This window comes from Ovis canadensis, chromosome 19 (assembly GCF_042477335.2).
Source record: "Ovis canadensis isolate MfBH-ARS-UI-01 breed Bighorn chromosome 19, ARS-UI_OviCan_v2, whole genome shotgun sequence".
NCBI lineage: Eukaryota > Metazoa > Chordata > Mammalia > Artiodactyla > Bovidae > Ovis > Ovis canadensis.
Genome location: NC_091263.1, coordinates 63,778,700 through 63,804,429, shown reverse-complemented (window position 1 = coordinate 63,804,429; position 25,730 = coordinate 63,778,700). Strand labels below are relative to the sequence as shown.

Sequence of the window (25,730 nt, the reverse complement as noted above, 5' to 3'; positions counted from 1 at the left end):
ACCAAGTGGCTTGCGTGCTCTCAGCCTACCCCTGGGCTGTCCCCAGGAGGCCAGGGGGCCTGCTGGTAACATCCCAAGTGGTCTAGAGGGTCTCAGCCTCGGCCCTGCTGGGAGCCTTGTGGGAACCTGGCTGTCCGTGACCTGTGGGAGTGGCGCAGGACCAGGAGTGACTGCCTTCTTCCCCTCCTGCTCTGGGAGGCTCCCTCTGTCCATCCAGTCTTCAATAGCCAAGGTCACCCTGAGAGACATGTGTCGGCGCGAGCAGGGGCGGGTATCGGGAGGCTGTCTTCACTCCCTAGGGGCCATGTCCAACACAGTTAACTTCATCTGCCACTTAATTACCTCCATGGGGCACTGCTCCCACCCGCCTGGTAGCGCCTGGCAGACACTCTTCAGCGCCCCTACTGTGGGCCCAGGACGTGGCACAAGGTCAGCAGACCCTGGCAGTCCCCAGGGCAGGAAGGGGAGCACCCTGACCTTCCTTCAACCTCCCTCTGCTGCCCGCACCCGCCTCCTTGGCCCACCCACCCAGCTCCCCTTCCAAACACTGCCTGCCAGGGGTGTTGAAGGACTACTTGGCACCCACTCCAGCTGGCTGCAGCCTCGCTACCACGCCCCCAGCTTCTCGGCCTGTCCTCCCTACCAGCCTGCCCGCCCACTCCCTGAAGTTGGGGGCCAGAGGTCTGCCCACCTCTGACAGGGTCTGCCCTGGCACCTGGGGTGGACTCTGGGTGTCCGCCTGCCAGGTGCATGCCGCTTGCACTGTGGTGTGTGGTGGGCGCTTGGCTGCCCGAGACTTGGCCTGTCCCTTTCTGCCTCCCTGCTGTGGCCCCCACTTGGGCTCAGAGGTGAAAGGGGTGATTAACTGCCTTCTGCCTGTTATTACATTGATGTATTATTTAGCTCCAGAGAGGCGATGAATATTTGATCTCCTTGCACTGGCTGTGGGCAGTGGAGGAGAGAGGGACTGGTGTGAGGTGGCAGCTTCATTCTCTGCCTCAGCAGCCTGGGGGGTTTGGGTGCTGCCATGCCTGGTCTGGCCTGTCCTGCCCGGAGACACAGGCCCAGGACTCGGACTTGCTCCTGCACAGACCCTGATGGAGCTGGAGGGCTGTCCCTTCCCTGCCTTGCACTCCTTAGTCGGGGTGTCCACATGTGCCCGGGACCTGTTCTCCCCTGGCAGGCTGGCCTGAAGGGGCAGCCCTGGGCTCCTCCTTTGATCACCGGTAGCCAAGGGGCTGGGAGAGGGAGGAGGCAGGCAGCTGGCAAGCAGGTGGGTCCCCACACCTGGGTTCCTAGAGAGCCATTGGCTATGTGGGCAGGTTAAACTTATTGGGGCCAGGGAGAAATTACTCCCCTCTTTTGCTCCATTCAGGCCTGCAGCCTCTGGGGCACCAGTCATCATTTAAGGAGAAAAAGAGGGACTGCTGTCCTGCCCCAGGGTCAGAGAGAACCACCCACAACTCAGGGACCTGTCCTGGCTCACTCATGAATGCCTCCACCCTGGGAGCCAGGACTGAGGCCCCAGCAAGACTAGGGCCCTGGGCCAGCAACCTGGCCCTTGCAGGGCTCACCTCATCCCTGCAGTAGGGCCCAGAGTCATCTAGGGGCCGAGGAGGCTTAGGAAGTAGACCCCCTACACATACCCACCCTGAGCCCCAGCTGAGGCTCAGTGAAAGTTCCAGGCCAAGTCCAAATGCTAAGCAGTCCCCAGCTGTGCCGGGCTTGGGGCTCCATCACCATGGAGACAGGATCTGCGGAAGCTGGCCCACCCCTCACCTTCTGTGATGTTTGACTGCTGCCCCCTCCCTCTCCCACTGGAAGGGAGGCATGTCCACCTTTTGTTTGTCTGAATTCCTGCACACAGTGGGCCTGAGCTCTCTGCCTCTCCTTGCCGCCCCCAGCCGTTTTTGGTGCCTCTGGTCTGAGGAGATGAATTGAGAGGCTGCTCCAGAAGAGGGCAGATGAACCTGGCCCAGAGGATGTATTGGGGATGGGAGGAGCAGGCTAGGATGGATCTCAGGGCTCCCCAGCAGGTAGCAGAGTGCTCCGTGGTCCCCTCCTGCTGCTTTGGGGCTCAGGAGCCACTAGAAGTTGGGGATGGGTAAGGGCTCCTCTGGGGTGACCCAGGCATAGAGGAAGAAAGTCCTTAAAATGCTTCATCCCCACACCCTCCTCCCCTGTAACTGGTTGTTGAGAATTTCTCAGGACTTCTTCATCAAACTCCTCCCTTAGCATCCTCCTCAAGTTGGGGCTCAGTGCGGGCCAGGGGCAGGGACACGGCTGCCCCTTGGGGAGCCCTGCGTGTGGGCAGCGGCACAGGAGAGCAGGCCTCCTGGTCCCTTCCCCTGTCCTCGGGCCTCCTGGGCAGCGTTCTGGCCTTGGACAAACCCGTCTCCAAGCCTGAAAGGGGAAGTGGAGGAGGGGACTCTACTGGAGTCTTTGTTCTACCCTCAGCTCCTCAGGTCAGGGCTGAAGGGTCCTTAATGGGCTGCTGGGGGCTCGGGGGCAGCAGGCTGACCTCCTCCCCCGCCCCCCCACCCCACCCGGCCCCTCTTCTCTGGCTCTGCCCTGTCAATGGACCCCCAGGCAGGGCAGAGGGCAGCGGGAACGAGCCTCCTGAGCCTGGGGCAGCTTTATTATTCATGAGCACACTGTGCAGGCTGAGTCGCTGTTGCTGGTCAGAGAGCCTCAGTCCTCTCCCTGGAGGAGAGGGTGGGGGTCCCAGCTAACCTGAGCCCCCCTTCCCCCTCCAGGTGCTGACACAATGAGCGACACAAGTTCTGTGAGCCTGGAGCTGGGTCCTGGCAGCCGGGACACTTCAGCGGCCACACTGTCCCCCGGGATGTCCCCCAGCCGCGGCTGGGACGATGGCGACACCCGCAGCGAGCACAGCTACAGCGAGTCGGGTGCCAGCGGCTCATCTTTCGAGGAGCTTGACCTGGAGGGCGAGGGAGCCCTGGGGGAGCCACGGCTCAGCCCTGAGACTGAGCCCCTGGGGGCTCCCAAGTGGCCCCGGGAGCCCAGTACCCCGGAGAAGGGTGAGGAGTAACCGCGGCCTGCACCACCCTGTGGCGCCGCTGCTAAGGAACTGAGCATCTCTGCAGTCCTCTTCCTCCACCTCCCGGCCTTAGGCTGGGGCCAGGGCTCTCACGCAGCCCTGACTTCTTCCGCCCCAGGCCTCTGGCCAAGCCTGCTCCTCACTGTCCTCTCGGCCCCCAGAGCCAGGGGACCCAGGACTGTTATCTGCACCCAGCCCCTGGGGCTGCCACCTCTGTTACATCTTTTTATTCAGATTCACGTTGAGCTTCCGGGACCCGGAATAAAAAAAAAATGATTTTCTTGGTTTCACCTGGATTTGTGCTGTGTGTTTGTTCCCCCTTGGGGAGTCCTGTGCAGATAGGCCCGGAGTGGGCAGGAGCACCCCCGACCTGAGAAGAGGAAGGTGCCCTGCTGCCCTGGGCCGGGGTGGGGTGGGGGACTTGGAGGCCCTTTGCCCCTCCTGTGTAGCTCTCCTTGACAGCTGCTCCTCCATTGCAGCAGCCCCAGGGTCTCCCCCAGGCTTCAGGAGAGCAGGCCAGGCGGGACAAGGGGCGTGAAAGCTGACCCTCGGGTGCCTTCCCCCCGCCTTTGCCTGCCACAGAGGGGCGCCTTCGTGTCCACGGCTCAGGTGCTGACCCCGGCCGTCTGCCCAGCCGGTGAGGACACCCCTGCCAGTGCCTGTGTACCCGCACGTGTGCAGGCGCACACGTGCTTTCGGTTTTTATGTGTAACCGCGGGTGGGTCAGGTGGCAGTGGTCCAGGGCGTGGCTGTCTCTGTGTGGATGGTGGTGTGACTCTGCATGTGCTGCTGTGCGCAGTGTCTTAAGTGCAGTTGTGCTACAGGGGTGAGAACCTGGCTGTTTGGAACCATCACTCAGGGCTTGTCCGTATAAGCTATGTGTGTACAGCTGCCTGTGTGTGGGGGTGTGTTCAAGTGGAAAGCTGTGTGTTTCTCTGTCCACATATAAAGCTGTAGTAGGTCTCTGCAGCTGTGTGTCCGTGACTAGCCATATATATGTGGACATGTCCCTGTGGACAGCTGTGTCCACGTGTAGAGCTGTGTCTGTGCGTACAGTTGTGTGTGTGCATGTAATGCTGTGTGTGCGGCCGTGTGCACACGTGCAGCTCTTCATGTAAGGCTGGGTGTGCGCGTGCATGTGCACAGCTGGGTGTGTAACTGCATGTCCATGTGCTGCAGCAGGGCCACGTGGCTCACTTGCTGCAGGCTACACACCAGGCCACCCGGGCTTGCGCTGTGTTTAAGGCCCGATGTCTTTGGCGTGGCTGCCTTGGTGGGTGGGCTGGGGTTGCTGTGCAGTCCCCTCACCTCAGTACCCCGCTGCTGTCAACCCCTCTGCTCCAGGGACCTGGCCCATCGCTCACGGACCCCAGGGAGCAGCTGCGCTGAGACAGCTGGAGAGGGTGAGAGCAGCAGGAAGTGAAGACAGCATGTCTGTCTCCGAGGCCTTGTCTGACAGCTCTGCACCCTTATTCTGCTGCCACCTCCCCTCCCATTAGCAGTGGAGTTTGGGTTTGATATGTTGGTCTGTCGCGCAGCTGTGCGCTTTCCAGAGCAGTGGGGCGTTGGGCTTCTGTGTCCAGGGAAAAAGCCTGTCCTTCCTCGGTGAGAATCCCCCGAGCCCACATGTAGCTGTGTGTACCAGAGGCACCTGGATGTGCTGTGTGCTCACAGACCTGCGCCCGAGCTGGCCTTGCCTCTCCTGACACCTGTGGAGGAGAGGGCAGCGCCTGGGGAACGCATGTTGAGAGACCCTGTGCGGCTCGCACATGCTAGTTAGCGTGTGTGCAGAGTGGCTCCGGGGCTACATCTCGGTGCAGCACCCCACCTTCCCAAATCCTTCAGTATAGTCTGGCGATGCCGATTATCCCTGGCCCCTACCCAGGGGCATCCTTTCTCACTCTGCTGCAGGAGGGAACAAGAGTCAAGAATGTCTTCTCAGAGCTGTCCCCGCTGTGTGGGCTCCAGCTCCTGCTACCGCTCCCTCCTACACAGCCGCCAGTTTCAGGAGCCTCTTCCCCAGCCCCCTCCCCTCCCAGATCCCCCTGCTGGCCCCAGCTTGTCCCTCGGGATTGACCCTAAGTCCCTGGGCCTGCAACCCCACCCCCCACCCAAGCTTGCTATCTCTTTGCCATTAATACCCTTTACACATGAGAGTCGAGATTCGTGGAGAGGTCAGGGGAGGTCAGGGTTGGGGGGTGTAGGGGGGTATAATGGCTTTAAAGGTCATCTGCAGGAAGGAAGGGAAGGTTCCATCTTCCTCTGACCCTTTCCCCCCTCCCCCGACCCCTTCTCGTTCCATCTCTTCCTTCTAGTGACTCAGGCCCCAGCTCTTAGTCGGGGCTGAAGACATGCCCTAACCCCAGCCCTGGCATGTGGATGGGAACGCAGTATGGGAGTGGGTAGGGAGAAGGGACGTGAGGACAGGGAGGCAGCAGGCTAAGCGCTCCCACTTGGTCCCACGTGCCCCATTACCTATCCCCTAGGGGCACCCCACAACCCGAGAGCCAGCCTTCCCGCTCTCACAGATGGAAACCCACAGCACTGTGCGCACCCCACTGGGCTCAGTGACCTTCCCAGCCGCGTGCCTCATGCTCGCTGGTCTTCTAGGACTCAGTCTGACTTGGGGCGGAGGGGACCCGAGGCACCTGCTCTAGCAGAGGGCAGGAGAGCCCGCGGATTCAGCACCACGAGGTGGACAGCGTCAGGCCGGTGCTCCTGAAGAGCAGGGGAGTGTTGCAGGCGTACGGAGGGAGGCGGAGGCCGGGTTGGGCGCGGGAGATCGGGAGTGAGGAGGGACGGAGGAGGGGTTGGGGGCGGGCTGGGGCCGGGGGCGGGGCGGGCAGCGATTGAAAGCGGCCGGCCGAGCGGGCGGGCAGAGCGCAGAGCTGCCGAGCCAGCGAGCGAGCGAGCTAGCGAGCCAGCAGGAGCTGGAACCCCGTGCCCCCGGCTCGCTCCGCTCGGTTTTTCTCCACGCCAGAGCGGAGCGCGCAAGGTAGGGTAAGCCGGGTGCTGCTGCGGCCGCCACCGACCGTATCGATCCTGGGGTCCCTCGGGCTCTCGAGTTCCGGAGCGCCCGGGGCAGGGACTGGCCAGGGCATCCAGACAGCGCTAGTCAGGAGCTCCGGGAAGCGGGAAGGCAGCCCCAGGCGTCCCGCCTTTCTTCCCCAAAGATCGCATGCCCTGCATTTTGCTCCCTCGTTCCTCCTATCCCTCGGTCCTTTGGTCAGTCTTTCTGTCTGTGCCTCTGTCTGTCTCAGCCTCTCAGGCTCCATCTCCCCAAATTTTGTGGCCCAGGCTCTCAGGCTGCCCTGCTTCTGAGGTTCTCTCTCCCCGTCAAGGTTCTGTCCCTGTTGGAGCTTTGGTCTCAGCCACCCCTGTGGGAGGATTGTGGTTGACTCGTTTGGACTCAGCTCCCACTGGGTCTGTGCCCCCATCTGTGTTGGTCTTCATGCTTACCTCTCTCTCGTTTGCCTGCTTGAGCTGCTTCTTTCTGGGGATGCACAGGATCACAGGTCCCCTGGCCTGGCCCCAGCAGGAGAGTAACCCTGGGGTGCTGAGGGGGCCAAGTGAAGAGCCCTTGTCTCTGTGGCCAGGACGTGGGGTCCTTGGACTAGTTCTGCCCTTCTGCAGGCTCAGTTTCCCTCTCCTAGCCTGCCCGAGCCTGTGCTATTGTGAAAGCCTGTGTGGCATGGGTGTCTGGGTGGGCAGCTGGGGCACAAATGATGGGGTGCAGAGTGGAAGAGGGAGGCAGGAGTCTCTGAGGGCCAGGGTGAACAGGGCCCTGAGGCCAAGGACAGGGAGATTGGAGGTGGTGACTTCTCTGCTTGGTTGTGAATTGAAGAGAAAACGAAGGCAAAAAGTCTCAAATGGCAGTCTATATACATAGTGTTAAGGTGTCCAAAAGTCTCACCCTGAACCCTGTTCTGAGATTTTGAGTAGAGCTCACCACCCCTGACACACACACACACTCACATCTACTTTCCCTGTTGACCTTAGGACCTGTGGCCACTTCAGTGTCCCTCCCTGGGGCCAGCCTCTCTACCTCGCTGTCTAACTTTCAAGACCCAGAGTCTCTATTTACTTCCTCAGTCAGGAGGAGAGGCTGGGAACCTTGGGTACACATTTGAGCTTCCCTAGAGTTCGAGACTACCATTTAGAGCTTCTTCCTTCCCGCTTCCCTGGTGGGTTCTCAGCCCTCAATGGCTCCTCTCTGGAAACCCAGGGATGGGGACTGGACCCCCAAGTTTTTAACTGTGACCTTCTGCTGCAAAGCTGTTGACTTTGGGGTCCCAGGAGGTTTGTGCAGGGTGCTGGACATTCTTCTGGGTCTTCTGTTTTCTGTTTGGGCCTCTACCCTGTGTAGTTCCTCTACCTCTGCTAAATTTAGGATGAGCGCAGAGCCCATCTCCAACCCCAGATCCAGGCAGGACTGGAGGACAGGCCAAGGGGTGTCCCAGGAGCTTCTCATCCTAGTTACGGGCACCACCTCTCCCTGGCTCCTCAGTCCCTGGGAAAGAAGTTTAGGGGAAGCAGAGTCAGAAGGGCTAGCCACTCTCAAGTTCCACTTCTCCCTACCTGTTTGTCTGTCTGTCTCTCTCTCTGCAGGAGCTGGGTCCCTCCTCATCCTCTTCCTGTCTGTCCTTTCCTGGTCTATTTCCACCTCTCTTTGCTTTTGCTGCTTCTGCCCTCCTCCCCTGGAGGCCCAGGTCTGCCGGACCCATCCATCCCCTCTGGGGCCATGGGATCACTGCTTGGGCTCCTGGCTCTGCTACTGCTGTGGGGCGCTGTGGCTGAAGGCCCAGCCAAGAAGGTGCTGACCCTGGAGGGGGACCTGGTTCTGGGTGGGCTGTTTCCGGTACATCAGAAGGGTGGCCCAGCAGAGGAGTGTGGCCCTGTCAATGAACATCGCGGCATCCAGCGTCTGGAGGCCATGCTTTTTGCGCTGGATCGTATCAACCGTGACCCGAGTCTGCTCCCAGGAGTGCGCCTGGGTGCGCACATACTCGACAGTTGCTCCAAGGACACGCATGCTCTGGAGCAGGCACTTGACTTTGTGCGGGCCTCACTCAGCCGCGGTGCCGACGGCTCACGCCACATTTGCCCTGACGGCTCCTATGCCACCCATGGTGATGCCCCCCCTGCCATCACTGGTGTCATTGGCGGCTCCTACAGCGATGTCTCCATCCAGGTACATGGGGGCTGTTGACATGGAGGCTGGGCAGGGAAGCCAGAGGGGGCGGGCACCTGGAATTCCAGCTGAGCAGGGACTCTGGGTTACTGTGCACTGGAAGAGGACTAGAGGCTTCCTTTGAGTAGCTTTTCAAAGAAGTCTAAGAGAGTGCCCCTGTGGAAAAGTGGGGGTCAAGTTTTAGAGATTATGCAAGAAAAACATCCCACTTCCAAGACACACACACACATCTGATGTTAAACAGCCCTAAGAAGCTTAATAGCCAGGCCTTTTGTGTCAGAACTCTAGTTTTGAATCTTGGTTTTCCCACTCACTGTGTGACTCTGGGCATTATTTCTCTCTTCTGAAGCTCAGTTTCATCCTTATAAAATGGGATAATGCTTACCACTCTTAGGGGTGTGGTGGTAATTTAATGAGGTAACACATGCAAAGCGTGAATCAAGGGGGCTGGCAGATCATAAGAGTGTAACCAATATTAGCTGCTGCTGTTCTTAAGCCACTTTATAGATGAGGAAACTGAGGCTTAGAGAGAGGCAGGCCACAAGTCCAGGTGCTCATAAAATGGAGACATGAACGTAGGGCTCTCAGCCAAGGACCTCGGGGACTGTCAGATCATCTCTCTGTGTATTGGAAAGCGGGAGACAGAAATCAAGAGCAACCCAGAGAAGAGAAACGGGAGGGGGCCCCAGAAGGAAGAGAAGCAGGATGTGTGTGCAAGTGAGGAGGAGGGTACCCCAGGATCTGCAGTAAGTGCAGGATGACCAGGTGAGGGGGAGGGACCCAGGCCCTCCCTCCTGTTCTTCCCACAAGGGGTCAGCAGAAGGCACAACTGATGGCCTTTGGCGCACCTGGCTGCTGCGGCCCAGGGGGATCCTCCTTGTCCTTGACTGGGTTCCACCTCTTGCCTGGACCCTTACCTGTCTAGTGCCAGCCTAGGCTGCTGGAAGATGAGGCCAGAGCTGAGATTGGTGTTGGGAGTCGCAAGGAGGGCCTCGTCTAGGGGCCTCAGCTGCCTCGAGGATGCCAGCAGAGGACATTGCCATCAGAAGCCAGGCCGGGACCCCTGACCCAGAATGCTTATTTAGGAGAGAGGAAGCAGGAGTCTGAACCAGGGAGGCAGCTTCTGGCCTGGGGTGGGGAGGGAGGCCTGCTCATACCCCTAATGCAGGGAATGAATTACCGGTTCTGCTGGGCCTGCTGCTGGATGTAGCCAGTGGTAGCTTGGACAGGCGTGGCTGCACCAGCACCTCCATCTGTAGTCTGAGCTAGGGGCAGGGATGGGGAGGCAGCCTCCCACTGCTGATGTCTTCAGGGGCCTCTGGGGTGCTTTCCCAGCACCCCCTGTGCACAATTCTTTTCAGGGCCCCTTGTATTTACCTCCAGGAGCCCAGTTACCTCTGCCTCACCCCAAGCTGCCTGACTCCCGCAGCAGGACCCACAGCTCAGCGTCCATCTGCTTTTTCCTTGTCTGGGTCAAAACAAGGCTCAGTCCTTTATCCTGCAGCTGCACCTCTCTGCAATGGTTCGTCCACATTACTAGCCCTTCTCTCTCGCCGAAATCCCTATCATCTTCCAGGCACTGTGGCTTCATGTACATCAATATTCTTAATCAGCTCAGCAACCTTGGAAGGCAGGAATGAGAAACTGAGGTTCAGGGAATTTCCTAACTTGCCCAGGGGCGCAGAGTCAGACAGTAGAGGGAAGGCGCTGACACTGCCCGAGTAAATGTCTATGTCCCAGCTGCAAACACAGGACCTGACTCCCTCTTGTGGAACCTGGGCCATGCCCTGCTCTCACCCACCATGCCACCAGGTTCTTGGCTGGACCTCACTCTTAGGGGCACATCCCAGGGATCTGGGGGTGAGAGACTGGCTGCCAGGTAGGCAGGAAGCCTTGTTAATTTCTGGCTCAGGCATCCAATAGAGACCCACTCTTGGGCTCTCAAATCTTAGTCTTCCTTCTTTGGGGAGCCTTTTCCTTCTCTTTCCATCATCCCATCAGCATTGACTCTGGGATAGAGAGCTTAAGACCCCTAAGCATCCCAGAGGCCATCCAGTGCCTCCTCCCTGTGCAGCCAACGGATAACCTATCTCCACTCAGGACTTAGGTTTTTCCTTAGCTCTCTCCTTTTGCTACAGCTGTGCATCTGAAGGGAGACAGGGGAGGGGTTCAAGTGTGGCTCAGGACCACGGTGCCTTGGCCCTAGGTCTTTCTGAGCCCTTAGGAAGGGACAGAAAACTTGCTGCCCCCAGGGGGAAGACACATCAAGACAATGTAGGTCTTTGGAGAGAGGGAGACATCATGACATCATGACATAGATGACCACATGGGCACTTGATCCCAAAGTCTGATAGCTGGGTTGAGGGGCACAGCCGTCTCTAGCATTTGACTTTGTCTCTATCTTTGCCCTCTCAACCACTCCCCCCACCCCGCCCACCCCACTGCAGGTGGCCAACCTCCTGCGGCTATTTCAGATCCCTCAGATCAGCTATGCCTCCACCAGTGCCAAGCTGAGTGATAAGTCCCGCTATGACTACTTTGCCCGCACGGTGCCCCCCGACTTCTTCCAAGCCAAAGCCATGGCTGAGATTCTCCGCTTCTTCAACTGGACCTACGTATCCACCGTGGCATCCGAGGGTGACTATGGCGAGACAGGCATCGAAGCCTTTGAGCTAGAGGCCCGCGCCCGCAACATCTGCGTCGCCACCTCGGAGAAGGTGGGCCGCGCCATGAGCCGCGCGGCCTTCGAGGGCGTGGTGCGAGCCCTGCTGCAGAAGCCCAGTGCCCGTGTGGCTGTCCTGTTCACCCGCTCCGAGGACGCCCGCGAGCTCCTTGCTGCCAGCCAGCGCCTCAATGCCAGCTTCACCTGGGTTGCCAGCGATGGCTGGGGGGCCCTGGAGAGCGTGGTGGCAGGCAGTGAGGGTGCTGCTGAAGGCGCCATCACCATAGAGCTGGCTTCCTACCCCATCAGTGACTTTGCCTCCTACTTCCAGAGCCTGGACCCATGGAACAACAGCCGGAACCCCTGGTTCCGTGAATTTTGGGAGCAGAGGTTCCACTGCAGCTTCCGGCAGCAAGACTGTGCGGCTCACTCCCTGCGGGCCGTGCCCTTTGAGCAAGAGTCCAAGATCATGTTTGTGGTCAATGCTGTGTACGCCATGGCCCATGCCCTGCACAACATGCATCGTGCCCTCTGCCCCAACACCACCCGCCTCTGTGATGCAATGCGGCCCGTCAACGGGCGCCGCCTCTACAAAGACTTCGTGCTCAACGTCAAGTTCGATGGTAATGGTGCCGGCCAGGTCCACCAGGCTGCTGGCTCTCGGAGGGTGAAAGGGAGCAGGCCCTCAGGTTCTAGCACATGGCTAGGAAAATACAGCCCACCGCAAGTCAGGGACTTACCCAAAGGGCTGGTGTCAGAGTTGGGACAAGGCCAGCCAGGCAGGGAGGACTCCAACAGGATCCAGACCTGAGGTGCCACTTCCTGAGATTCTTCCAGAGAGTAGACACCTGGCCTGGCTCTGCACTGTGAGGGTCTCTGCTTCCTGCTTGGGCCTTGCCTTCTATCTCCTGCCTCTTTATCATGCAGGGAGTAGGATCGGGAGACCTCAAGCCCATTGTCAGGCAGCAGGATATCAGAGAGCGTGAGAATAAAGGTACATCAGGATGACCCTCTATTTTCCAGGAAAATTTCTATTCCTAATCTTGCTTTTCCACTCGAGGTGGCCATGGTCTCTTCAAACCAAAAGTAACCTTAATAAAAGTTCCAGCTTCAAGAAAAATAAATGCCACAGGGTCATCACTGTGCTTCAGAAAGAATGACTGCAGGAACAGCGAGAGAGGGTGCCAGGGCTGACAAAGCTTGGAGCTCTGGATCAGGATCAAGAAGAGTAGAAATTCCTATAAGATTGACATTCAGAGTTATGGGAGAGTCAGGCTGGGGGTTAGTGTTGCATTTGGGTCTGATTGGGTTGACATTAGAACAAGGCTAAATTTAGCCCTCTGGGCTAAGTGGAATTTATAGTAGGGCTCATGTTGGATTTTGAGGACTTCAAGGACTGGGTAGAAAGAGTAGAGGCCGTGGGGGACCTGCATTTGACTCCAGGCTGCACCATTCACCATGGGATCTTAAGCATATCATCTGCTAACTTGAACGCCATTAGTCACTGGGACCTGGAATGATGGGGTCCCTGCCTTCTCAGCCTGGTTGGGCGATGTGAGGATCACAGGGGGATGGGGGTGGGGAGTGGAGTGATTTGTGAGCTGCCTGCCAAGCACATTCTGGTAAACATCAGTGGTTCCAGATGACCACTGAGGTTGGGATTCGCTTATACTGCAATCAGTGTTAGGACTGGTCAGGGGTTGGAGCTGGAGATATCACTGATGGGATTAAGTAGGACCAGGACTAGACCTAAGGTCAAGTTTAGCTTTTGGGGGTCTCCATGTTAAGTTTGGAGAGAGGGCTGTGGTGTGTTTTGGGATACAGTTGGGGTTTGGTTTGGAAGGTCTAAGACTGGGTTTTGGGAGTCATGGTTGAGTTGGTGTGGGCATTAGGTTTGTGGAGATGCCTGAGCTTTAAGGCTGGGGTTCTGTTTGGGGCTTGGGGTTGGGGTCTGTTATTTATTTAGGCCTCTCATTTAGAAAAATGGCTGAGGTTAGGCAGGTTTTTGTGCTGGAGAGAGGATCAGAAGGACAAGGACTGACTTCAGCTCTGGGGTTTGGGTTCCATGTTAGGGCTGAGGTCACATCAGGATGATCCACCAATCCAACCCTCTCTTCCTTCCCTCCCCAACCCCAGCCCCCTTCCGCCCAGCTGACACCCACAGCGAGGTCCGCTTCGACCACTTTGGGGACGGTATTGGTCGCTACAACATCTTCACCTACCTGCGGGCAGGCGGTGGGCGCTATCGCTACCAGAAGGTGGGCTACTGGGCAGAAGGCCTGACGCTGGACACCAGCCTCATCCCCTGGGCCTCACCCTCAGCCGGCCCCTTGCCCGCTTCCCGCTGCAGTGAGCCCTGCCTCCAGAACGAGGTGAAAAGCGTGCAGCCGGGGGAGGGCTGCTGCTGGCTCTGCATTCCCTGCCAGCCCTATGAGTACCGGCTGGACGAGTTCACCTGCGCCGACTGTGGCCTGGGCTACTGGCCCAACGCCAGCCTCACCGGCTGCTTCGAGCTGCCCCAGGAATACATCCGCTGGGGCGACGCCTGGGCCGTGGGACCTGTCACCATCGCCTGCCTAGGCGCCCTGGCCACCCTTTTTGTGCTGGGTGTCTTCGTGAGGCACAACGCCACCCCCGTGGTCAAGGCCTCGGGCCGAGAGCTCTGCTATATCCTGCTGGGCGGCGTCTTCCTCTGCTACTGCATGACCTTCATCTTCATCGCCAAGCCATCCACAGCGGTGTGCACCTTAAGGCGCCTCGGTCTGGGCACTGCCTTCTCCGTCTGCTACTCAGCTCTGCTCACCAAGACCAACCGCATCGCGCGCATATTCGGCGGGGCCCGGGAGGGAGCCCAGCGGCCGCGCTTCATCAGCCCTGCCTCGCAGGTGGCCATCTGCCTGGCCCTTATCTCGGGCCAGTTGCTCATCGTGGCCACCTGGCTGGTGGTGGAGGCCCCGGGCACAGGCAAGGAGACAGCCCCTGAGCGGCGGGAGGTAGTGACACTGCGCTGTAACCACCGCGATGCAAGCATGCTGGGCTCGCTGGCCTACAACGTGCTCCTCATTGCGCTCTGCACGCTCTACGCCTTTAAGACCCGCAAGTGCCCCGAGAACTTCAACGAGGCCAAGTTCATCGGCTTTACCATGTACACCACCTGCATTATCTGGCTGGCCTTCCTGCCCATCTTCTATGTCACCTCCAGTGACTACCGGGTGAGCAACCTGCTCCAGGGCAGGCTGAGGTGGGAGAGGGGGGCAGAGCAGGACATGGGACCTTCTGTTTCCTGGTACCTCATTGAGTCTTCTGATAACTCTGAGGCTCCAACAGGTTAAATGCTCACCCAGGAGCTCACAGCTTATGGTGGCCCAGTTGGGACTGGAGGGCAAGGTGGGAAGGCTGAGTGGGGCCTAGAAGGAGTCCTGGAACTGAACTTTGCAGGGCAGTCAGGTTGGAATAGGTAGGCTGGAGGTGGGGAGGACAGTCAATACGGAAACTGATTGGAACAGAGGGTCTGCATTGCCCTCCCCTCTGCCTCCCTGAGTTGCAGTGGGGGGTGTACATGGTGGAAAGGTAGGCAGAGGTGAGAAGGAGGCAGGAATGGGAATGACAGGGCAGGGCTGTGGAGCCAGCAGCTCCAAGAGGTGCGATGCTCTGAGGCCCCTCGGAGCTGGGCAGTGTGACGTGGCACCCCCGGAGATATGTGACTCTGGGGTTGAGAGATGAAACCAGGGAAGTCAGGGAAGGTGAAGCAAGGAGCGGGAGGTGATCTGGGATGTAGAGTTCGGGAAGGTCAAAGCAGGTGAAAACTGTACCCCAGTTGGTGGCTTCCAAGCAAAATTCCAACTGGCACTGAATCCTCCACGGTCTGCTCAGCTTCAAGGGACAATGGCTGCTTCAGATGGGGCGCTCAGGGAAGGCCTTTCCGAGGAGGTGACAGGTGAGGGGCGCTCTGAACAATAAGAGGATAGTCTTGGGTGGTCCTCGTCACTCTGGAGTAAATTCCGTGGCTCTCCCCATTTTACAGATGAAGAAATGGCAACTGAGGGAGGTTCAATCCCTTCCCTTAGGTCACTCAGCATGAGAGTATAGAACAGGGTCTGAGCTGACAATCTTAACAATTAAAGGAGCAGGAAAATCGAGGCCACAGCCCCTGCAAAGGCCCCATCCCTCAGGACAGAGGTACAGTGGGCAGGGCCAGGGCCAGCTGGGCTTGGCTGCTCGAGCACCTGCTGGACCACCCGCCTGGGCGGTGGAGGCTGGAGCTGGGGAGGGAATCTGCTGTGACTCAGCCTGCATTTGCATATCATTTGCACTTGCATGCCAGTCATAAGTGGCTAAGGACTCAGACGGGAGGTACACACACCGATCCCAAACACGCATGCACACACGTATCCCCACATTCACACACAAGTGCACAGCTGGCATGCATCCATATCTACCCACCTACACACATCTGTACACATGCATCCTACACTTTGACACACAACTGCACACTCTCACCAACCCCTGCACACACGCCCGCGTACAGATACACACGCGATTACATGCCAGCACTCCACGCCTGCATCCCTACACACACACATGCCTGCACAAACACTCCCATGCATACATGCACCTTGCGTGTTCAGCCTAACCCCACAGCTAGAATTTTGGTCTTCCTGGAAGACAGTGCACTGAGGCTGATGCTGGGACTGTGCCCAACCTTCCTGAAAAGTCTCTGGGGCTTGGCAAATGGACTAAGGCCCAGGGCCGGATGCTTTGGTTCCCCTGCTCCCTACCCCACCACCCGGGGAGGGTTCCTGGGGCCAGGGCCAGGCCCGTGGGACAGACTCATCCTTGACCTCTCCCACTGCAGGTGCAGACCACCACCATGTGCGTGTCGGTCAGCCTCAGTGGCTCTGTGGTGCTCGGCTGTCTGTTTGCACCCAAGCTGCACATCATCCTGTTTCAGCCGCAAAAGAACGTGGTCAGCCACCGCACGCCCACCAGCCGCTTCGGCAGCGCTGCTGCCAGAGCCAGCTCCAGCCTCGGCCAAGGTCAGCGTCCATCTGTGAGAAGCCCCCACCCCAGCTCTCAGCATGGGGGCCACTTCCTGGGTTGCTGAGATTCCTTAGCTGGGGGTGGAGTGCCCCCTAGATGAGGCTGAACAGGAGTGGGGTGGTGGGGGGTGGTGAGCTGTTCCCCACAGTCCTGCCTCCCTGATGCCCACCGACTGTGAAGGGGCCTCGGGACTAGCCCCAACCTCCAGTTTCCTCTTCCTAGGGTCTGGCTCCCAGTTTGTCCCCACTGTTTGCAACGGCCGCGAGGTGGTGGACTCAACAACATCATCGCTTTGAGGATCCCCACACTCCTTCCCTGACATGGCTGCTCCCCAGAACCTGGTGCAGATCCGTGTCCAGGGCCAGGAGGAAGATGGCTGGAGCACTGCAATAATGCCAACCCCGTGCCCACCCCCAGCGCTACTTGCCACCCTTACTCCAACCCTTTAGAGTCAGATGCCGGGATCCTTGGCCTGGGAGCCTCAATAATGACCACCAACTACCCTTGTAGCTGTGTTCCCTCCTTGCCAGGCCCAGGACTTGGAAGGGAGCGAGCCAGGGTCTGCTCTGCCCTGGAATAGACTGGCTGAGGACTGCAGGCCCCAAATCCCCAATCAGCAAAGGTGCTTCCAGCCCTACCCCTCCTTCCTTCTAGGGCCTTTTAAATTTTTTATATAACTTATTTCGGGATAGGGAGGGGGGTTAAAATAGGGGCTGTCCCTCCCCCTGCACAGTAGTTTGTCCTGTGGTTTATTTTGTATTATCTGTAAATGAAGTGTCTTTATTAAAAAAAAAGAAAATCACACCTTGCCTCTGATCCAGGGAGGTCCTTTCATCCCCGCCCCAGCCCCTCAGCCTTCATTTTGCTAGAATTTGTTCACTCTGCTCTGTGCCTGTGCTAGGAGGACCGAATCCTGCCTGATGGAGAGACAGAAAATGAATAAGTCATCCTTCCTTGAAACGAGCTGCCACAGACTGGCCAAAGCACCACTGGGGTGAGGATGGGAGGTTTAAATGGATACAAGCTCATCTGGCCGTCTAGGGTAGAACTTGGGCAGTGCGAGCGGTGTAGCAGGAGCGGCAGCTGACTGTGACCCTTGGCTCCTGCCTAGCATTTGAGGAGCCTCTGGTCAGTGCAGAGCCAGGCTGGACATCTGAGGTGGAGGGAGCCAAGAGGAGGCAAGAGGAGGCTTGAGCATCGTGAGGAAGGATGAGGTGGGGCAGAGAGGGGAGTTGAAGAGGCCATCTGCTGTTAGTCCGATAAAAGGAGGGAGAAGAGGCCTTTCTCTCTCCCTAAAGGAACTCTCTCAGCTGTTGGATGGTGGAGCCCAGCGTCCTCGGGCAGCCCCCGAGATTGCAGTCTGAGATTTACCAGCAGAGGGCGCTGAGACACAGGCTCGGCCGCACTGCGCAGCCAAGCAACCGCTGCCCTCATGTGGCCTAGGGGGCTGTGGGCACCCGACTACCACAGGAGCTGAGGAACCTCTTTGGGGGAAACCGCAGAGGGTGGTATCTCAGAGGGACGAAGTCCTGCACTGGGAGACGGGCAGGCCAAGGACATTTGTTATTTTTAAGTGAATTTATTTGCATCTATAGACTAGTGAGGCTGTGGGCTAACAATTTAACTTTGGGCTAACAATTTAAGAAATGAAAACTGAAAAAAGAAAATTGTAGGAGTGGCTTTCCCTCTAGAGCCAATATTTGTAAGGATGCCAAAGAAAATACAGAATGCCCAGTCAAGCTTGAATGTTAAGTAAACAATGGAAGTTTTTTTTGGTGTGAGTATATCCCATATTTGGGATATACTTAACCTAAACATTTTTATTGTTTATCTGACATTCTAATTTAACTGGGCGTCCTGTGTTTCCGGGCTTCCCCAGTGGCTCATTGGTAAAGCATCTGTCAGCAATAAAGGAGGCGTAGGAGACTGGAGTTCGATCTCTGGGTCGAGAAGATCCCTAGAGGAGGGAATGGAAACTCACTCCAATATACTTGCCTGGAGAATCCCATGGACAGAGGAGCCTGGTGGGCTACAGTCCATGGGGTCGCAAAGAGTCGGACACGATTTTGCGACTAAACAACAACAACGAACATGGTTCACAGCTTAAAAGGTACAAACGGGTAGTCAGTGAAGAATCTTCTATCCCTGGTACCCATCCAGAGAGAAGGGCCCAGAGGCCTGGGGATGGGAAAGAAGGGCAGGAGGCGAGTGAAGAATTCCTAAAGTCGGTGCTCAATCTGTGGGCCACGTCCCTTTCCTTCCCTGGGCCCCTCCTCCGTCCCCTCCCTTGGTATCCCCACTCCGCCGCAGGGGTTGTAGGCGGAGAATCTCACCTGAGCCCTCCTCCCTTAGACCAGCCAACAGCAGGACTCCGCTGAGGGAGGGGATATGGTGGGGCGAGGTGGAGGCACCGTCTCTGCTTTTAGGGGAACCGAGGCCCCGGCGTCCCTTCGAGGACCCTTCCAATCGGGCAACCCTGGAGAGAGACCGGCGCCGCAGCAAATGAGGGTTACCTCCCGGGCGTGGATCCCGGGGGCGTGGCCCCCGAGAGCGACCCAGTCCCGCCTCCGCCGCGTCGCCATTGGGCGAGGCTGGGTAGGGGCGGGGCCGGCTGCTGGCCGCCGTGGAAGACCGCAGAGGGGGCGGGCTGAACTCCACGACTGTGCGCGGTTGGGCCAGACGACGCGAAGGTGCGAGAGGCTGCGCAGCGAACGTTAGCGGCCCGGACGACGCGGCGCGGAACCTCCCGGCTCCCGACACCCAGACGGCTTGTGGCGCCAGAGGGCTCTTGAAGGGACGCGGCAAGGCCGCAGCGCGAAGTCTCTCACAGTCGGTTTAAGTAAGGCTGTATTTTGTATTTCCACACAGTTGAACGTCTTGGTGGCTAATTAAATGGTGAATAAGGCAAACCCTGAGGGAAAGCTCCTGTGGTTGCGGTCCGTAGCTGCCTGTGAGAATGGCTGGCAGCTTTTTTCTGACGTACCTTGCAACCGTGAGAAGTGCAGGAGCGAGCGGCGAGGTTGAAACGTATCTGACAGAGTTCTTCCCCCCCATTTCCAGTGGAGTGAGGCGCGCAAATCAGAGTGAGCTTGGGGTGGAGACTAGTTGAAGCATAAGGGCAACTTTAAAGAAGTCCGTTAGCGAAGCTGTGGGGAAGGGGCGGTGTTACACTCTTAACTGTGTGCCTGAAATGTCCCTATTCTTTCTCTAGTCCGCCTCATGACCCAGTCACCCGCTAGAGGGAGGTGTGCGTGTATGTGTTTTTAATGGAGGGAATTTAAAAATGTAATTTATTTATGTGTGTGTGTGTGTGTTTTCTGTTTGCTTGTTTGTTTTACCGCACTGGGTCTTGGTTGTTGCTCTGGCTCTTTCTAATTGCGGGAAGCTGGGGCTACTCTTCGTTGCAGTGGCCGGGCTGATGGCGGTGGCTTCTCTTGTTGGGAAGCACAGGCTTTAGGGCGCGCGAGCTTCAGTAGTTGCCGCTCCCAGGCTTCGTTGCACGGCGGTATGTGGGATCTTCCGGGATCAGGAATCGGACCTGTCTCTTGCATTGGCAGGTGGATTCTCTTTTAAATTATTTGTTATTATCATTGTTGACTGTGGTTGGTTTTTGTTGCTGCGCAGGTTTCTCTAGTTCCGCCAGCGGCGAGCAGGGGCTACTCTGCGTTGAGGCACGCAGGATTCTCTGTGGTGACTTCTTGTTTCGGACAACGGGCTCTAGACTCGCATGTTTAGTTGATCCGCGGCATGTGGGATTTTCCCGGACCAGGGATGGAACCCGTGTCCCCTGTGTTGGCAGGGAGATTCTTAACCACCGGACCACCAGGAAAGTCCTGGAGGGAAATTTCTTGGGGTAAACTGTAGGTAGCTGTCGGCCTGTCTGGGTGGACCTGGATCTCTATCAACAGGGAGCTTGGGTAAGAGTGGTTCAAGCCACTCTGCTCGCTGCTCCTCCTGGTCCAGGGTAGCGGGGCAGTGAACCCTCCGCAGAGGCAGATTCTTGAGAGAATATGGCAACTCAAGAAGTTAGTGATGTATTGATAGCAGAGGTGTTCAGGACAACAAGTAGAGCTGAGGGGATGACACAGAGCCTGGAAGAAGATTCAAGCTCTTCCTCTGGCCAAACTGTGTCAGAAGTTTGCCGCAGAGCTCCTTTCAGGTCAGAGCTCTCTGTCCGTTCCTCCGGCCTCACTGTGGGTGCTCTCACTTCCGCTCCTGGGGGCAGGGATCCTGAGAAGTAGGGGGGAAAGGAAGGGACATTGAGGGTCTGGAAAAAAAATGTGCCCACCCCCAACCTCCTACAGAAAAAGGGAAGGAGCCTCCCATTCCCACCATTGTGGGCCAGCGATGGCATTTTCTCAGTCTAGGGAATAGGGGCTAGAACTGGGCAAAGCAGGGCAAGGAGAAAAGGGGCATGGGTGTTAAAGGGAATGATAAGAGAGGGAGGAGTAAAATAGAGGCAGCTTGAGGTTCGGGAAGACAGGAGGAGCAAGAGGAAGAAAGTAAACATGGAGGCTTTAAACCTGCGGACTCTTGCCAAGATGTCAGGTTTTTTTTGTTTTGGTTTTTGTTTTAAAGAAAAATTGCTTTATTCTTTCTGTGAAAACAATTCTCATAAACAATTTAAGCAGAAAAGTACAAAATAATAATAAAAATATTGCCTCGTTTCATCACTCAAATATAACCGTCACTGACATTTCTTTTACAGCATCCTAAAGATATTTCTATGCATTTTTACAGATAGTATGGAGAAATACTTTCATAAAAATGGGATCGTGCCATATGTTTATGATTATTTTTTTAGTTAAGATTTAATTTTACTTTATTCTAATTGAAGAAAGTGAATGTGAAGTGAAACTGAATAAACTCTGAACTACACATAGATTTCTTCACCTCTAAAGATATTTTTCCCCTGGAAGATCTCTGTATGCTTAAGAAAAGAGAGTGAAATTTAGAGGTGAATATTCCTTTAGTCTCAGGAAATTGAAGGTTGACCTGTGGTCAACCTTCTTGCAACATGAACAAGAGGAGGATGAGCTGATGCTAGCCCTTTCTGAGGCCCACTGCATCTGGTCTGAGGGTTGCTGATTGTCTAACCTGTCATTGGTGCATTGCCAATGCAAGGATGAGTGCAAGGCAGACGGACACAGGTGTTATGGGGCTGTTGAGGTATTTCAGAGAAGGGAGCCCAGACACTGTAGCTTTTCTGTGCTCGCGTCTGTACTCACATTGGTTTTCATCCCTCAGGGATGATGGTATGAGAGACTCTGAGTCTCATGAACCTTGGGACACTGAGCTCCCTGTCCTGGATCATTTCTCCAAGTGAAATAAATTTGGTGCTGGGACAGTCTCTTGTGTCTTGTGAGTTTGATTCACAAATCTGAAACTCACGCTGGTGGTCTTGCAGCATTGATTTTTTTTTATTAATCATATTCTCATTTTAGACTATATTGATTAATTCCTTATTGATAAATTGAGAACATTTCTCATTAATTAGTCATTTTACATTGCATTAAAATGAAATTAGAGCATTGATTAGTAGTTTTTCCCTGTTAGATTTCATCAGTTTCATCATGTTTAAATTTTGTTTGATGACTCAGTGATAAATAATCTGCCTGCCAATTCAGGAGACACAATTCAGGGTCTGATCCCTGGGTTGGAAAGATTCCCTGGAAAGGAAATGGAAACCCACTCCAGTATACTTACTTGCCTGGAGAATCCTGTGGACAGAGGATCTTGGAGGGCTCCAGTCCATGGGGTCGTAAAAGAGTCGCACATGGTATAGCGACTAAACAACAACTGAACAAACTTAGTCATCTAATATTCATTCCAAATTTTGAACCAGTCTGTTGTTCCATGTCCAGTTCTAACTGTTGCTTCTTGACCTTCATACAAATTTCTCAGGAGGCAGGTAAGGTGGTCTCATATTCCCATCTCTTTAAGATTTTCCACAGTTTGTTGTGATCCACACAGTCAACGTCTTTTGCATAGTCGATAAAGCAGAAGATTTTTTTGGAACTCTCTTGCTTTCTCGATGATCCAACAGATGTTGGCAATTTGTCTGTCAAACCTTCTCTGCCTTTTCTAAATCCAGCTTGAACATCTGGAAGTTCACAGTTCACATACTGTTGAAGCCTCACTTGGAGAATTTTGAACTTTACTAGTGTGTAAGATGAGTGTAATCATGCAGTAGTTTGAACATTCTTTGGAATTGCCCTTCTTTGGAATTGGAATAAAAACTGACCTTTTCCAGTCCTGTGGCAACTGTTGAGTTTTCCAAATTTGCTAGCATATTGAGTGCAGCACTTTCACAGCATCATATTTGAGGATTTGAAATAGATCAACTAGTCCACTTGACTTCGCATTCCAGAATGTCTGGCTCTTAAGGTAGGTGATCACACCATCATGGTTATCTGGGTCATGAAGATCTTTTTTGTATAATTCTCCTGTGTATTCTTGCCACCTCTTCTTAATATCTTCTGCTTCTGTTGGGTCCATACTATTTCTGTCCTTTATTATGCCCATCTTTGCATGAAATGTTCCCTTGATATCTCTAATTTTCTTGAAGAGATCTCTAGTCTTTCCTATTCTATTGTTTTTCTCTATTTCTTTGCATTAATCCCCAAGGAAGGCTTTCTTTCTCTCCTTGCTGTTCTTTGGAACTTTGCATTCAGTAGCTTATATCTTTCCTTTTCTCCTTTGCCTTTCACTTCTCTTTTCTCAGCTATTTGTAAGACCTCCTCAGACAACCATTTTGCCTTTCTGCATTTCTTTTTCTTGCGGATGGTCTTAATCACTGCCTCCTGTACAATGTCACAAACCTCTGTCCATAGTTCTTCAGGCATTCTTGTCTATCAGATCTAATCCCTGGAGTTTATTTGTCACTTCCACTGTATAATCGTAAGGGATTTTATTTAGGTCATACCTGAATGATCTGGTATAAGATATAAGATATAAGCATCTGAATGCAGAGTTCCAAAGAATAGCAAGAAGAGATAAGAAAGCCTTCTTCAGCGATCAATGCAGAGAAATAGAGGAAAACAACAGAATGGGAAAGACTAGAGATCTCTTCAAGAAAATTAGAGATACCAAGGGAACATTTCATGCAAAGATGGGCTTGATAAAGGACAGAATGGTATGGACCTAACAGAAGCAGAAGATATTAAGAAGAGGTGGCAAGAATACACAGAAGAACTATACAAAAAAGATCTTCATGACCCAGATAATCATGATGATGTGATCACTAATCTAGAGCCAGACATCTTGGAAAGTGAAGTCAAGTGGGCCTTAGAAAGCATCACTACGAACAAAGCTAGTGGAGGTGATGAAATTCCAGTTGAGCTGTTTCAAATCCTGAAAGATGATGCTATGAAAGTGCTGCACTCAATATGCCAGCAAATTTGGAAAACTCAGCAGTGGCCACAGGACTGGAAAAAGTCAGTTTTCATTCCAATTTCAAAGAAAGGAAATGCAAAAGAATGCTCAAACTACCACACAGTTGCACTCATCTCACATGCTAGTAAAGTAATGCTCAAAATTCTCCAAGCCAGGCTTCAGCAATACGTGAACCGTGAACTTCCAGATGTTCAAGCTGGTTTTAGAAAAGGCAGAGGAACTAGAGATCAAATTGCCAACATCTGCTGGATCATCAAAAAAGCAAGAGAGTTCCAGAAAAAATTCTATTTCTGCTTTATTGACTATGCCAAAGCCTTTGACTGTGTGGATCACAATAAACTGTTCAGAATTCTGAAAGAGATGGGAATACGAGACCACCTGACCTGCCTCGTGAGAAATCTGTATACAGGTCAGGAAGCAACAGTTAGAACTGGCCATGGAAGAACAGACTGGTTCCAAATAGGAAAAGGAGTACGTCAAGGCTGTATATTGTCACCCTGCTCATTTAACTTATATGCAGAGTACATCATGAGAAACGCTGGTCTGGAAGAAACACAAGCTGGAATCAAGATTGCTGGGAGAAATATCAATCACCTCAGATATGCAGATGACACCACCCTTATGGCAGAAAGTGAAGAGGAACTAAAAAGCCTCTTGATGAAAGTGAAAGAGGAGAGTGAAAAAGTTGGCTTAAAGCTCAACATTCAGAAAACGAAGATCGTGGCATCTGGTCCCATCACTTCATGGGAAATAGATGGGGAAACAGTGGAAACAGTGTCAGACTTTATTTTTGGGGGCTCCAAAATCATTGCAGATTGTGATGGCAGCCATGAAATTAAAAGAGGCTTAGTCCTTGGAAGAAAAGTTATGACTAACCTAGATAGTATATTCAGAAACAGAGACATTACTTTGCCATCTAAGGTCCGTCTAGTCAAGGCTATGGTTTTTCCAGCGATCATGTATGGATGTGAGAGTTGGACTGTGAAGAAGGCAGAGCGCCGAAGAATTGATGCTTTTGAAGTGTGGTGTTGGAGAAGACTCTTGAGAGTCCCTTGGACTGCAAGGAGATCCAACCAGTCCATTCTGAAGGAGATCAACCCTGGGATTTCTTTGGAGGGAATGATGCTAAAGCTGAAACTCCAGTACTTTGGCCACCTCATGCGAAGAGTTGACTCATTGGAAAAGACTCTGATGCTGGCAGGGATTGGGGGCAGGTGGAGAAGGGGACGACAGAGGATGAGATGGCTGGATGTCATCACTGACTCGATGAACATGAGTCTGAGTGAACTCCGGGAGATGGTGATGAACAAGGAGGCCTGGCGTGCTGCGATTCATGGGGTTGCAGAGAGTCAGAAATGACTGAGTGACTGAACTGAACTGAACTGAACTGAATGATCTGGTGGTTTTCCCTATTTTGTTCAATTTAAGTTTGAATTTGGCAATAAGAAGTTCATGATCTGAGCCACAGTCAGCTCCCCGTCTTGTTTTTGCTGACTGTATAGAGCTTCTCCATCTTTGGCTTCAAAGAATATAATCAATCTGATTTCTGTATTGACCATCTGGTGAAGTCCATGTGTAGAGTCTTCTCTTCTGTTGTTGGAAGAGGGTGTTTGCTATGACCAGTGTGTTCTCTTGGCCTTTGCCCAGCTTCATTTTGTACTCCAAGGCCAAATTTGCCTGTTACTCTGGGTATCTCTTGACTTCCTACTTTTGCATTCCAGTCCTCTATGATGAAAAGGACATCTGTTTTGGGTGTTAGTTCTAGAAGGTCTTGTAGGTCTTCATAGAACCATTCAACTTCATCTTCTTCAGCATTACTGATTGGGGCATAGACTTGGATTACTGTAATATTGAATGGTTTGCCTTGGAAACAAACTGAGATTATTCTGTTGTTTTTGAGATTGCACCCAAGTACTGCATTTTCGACTCTTTTGTTAACTGTGAGGGCTATTCCATTTCTTCTAAGGAATTCTTGCCCACATTAGTAGATATAATGGTCATCTAAGTTAAATTTGCCCATTCCAGTCCATTTTAGTTCACTGATTCCTAAGATGTCAATATTCACTCTTGCCATCTCCTATTTGACCACTTCCAGTTTTCCATGATTTATGGACCTAACATGCCAGATTCCTATGCAATATTGTTCTTTACAGCATTGGAATTTACTTCCATCATCAGTCACATCCACAACTGGGAGCTGTTTTTGCTCTGGGTCCGTCTCTTCATTCTTTATGGAGTTATTTCTCCAGTCTTCTCCAGTAGCATGTTGGGCATCTACTGACCTGGGAAGTTCATCTTTCACTGTCATATCTTTTTGCATTTTTATACTGTTTGTGGGGTTCTCAAGGCAAAAATACTGAAGTGGTTTGCCATCCTCTTCT

The 25,730-nt window shown here is 54.2% G+C and overlaps 2 protein-coding genes across 9 annotated transcripts in view; both read left to right on the top strand.

Moving 5' to 3' along the window:
- The window catches only part of TEX264 (testis expressed 264, ER-phagy receptor), a 31,306-nt gene extending 27,955 nt beyond the window's left edge, over positions 1 to 3,351 (top strand). For all 8 annotated transcript variants that reach the window (XM_069561099.1, XM_069561093.1, XM_069561095.1 and 5 more), the window contains one exon: positions 2,757 to 3,351. In XM_069561099.1, coding sequence (XP_069417200.1) covers positions 2,757 to 3,052 — 296 coding nt within the window. In that variant the 3' untranslated portion in view covers positions 3,053 to 3,351. The remainder of the gene's footprint in view (positions 1 to 2,756) is intronic.
- Positions 3,352 to 7,802: 4,451 nt separating this feature from the next.
- On the top strand, positions 7,803 to 16,753 carry GRM2 (glutamate metabotropic receptor 2). The gene is made up of 5 exons (XM_069561700.1): positions 7,803 to 8,252; positions 10,700 to 11,537; positions 13,051 to 14,126; positions 15,770 to 15,950; positions 16,177 to 16,753. Exons 1-5 carry the CDS (start codon positions 7,803 to 7,805, stop codon positions 16,248 to 16,250), a joined length of 2,619 nt encoding a protein of 872 aa, XP_069417801.1. The 3' UTR covers positions 16,251 to 16,753.
- The last annotated feature ends 8,977 nt before the right edge of the window (positions 16,754 to 25,730 follow it).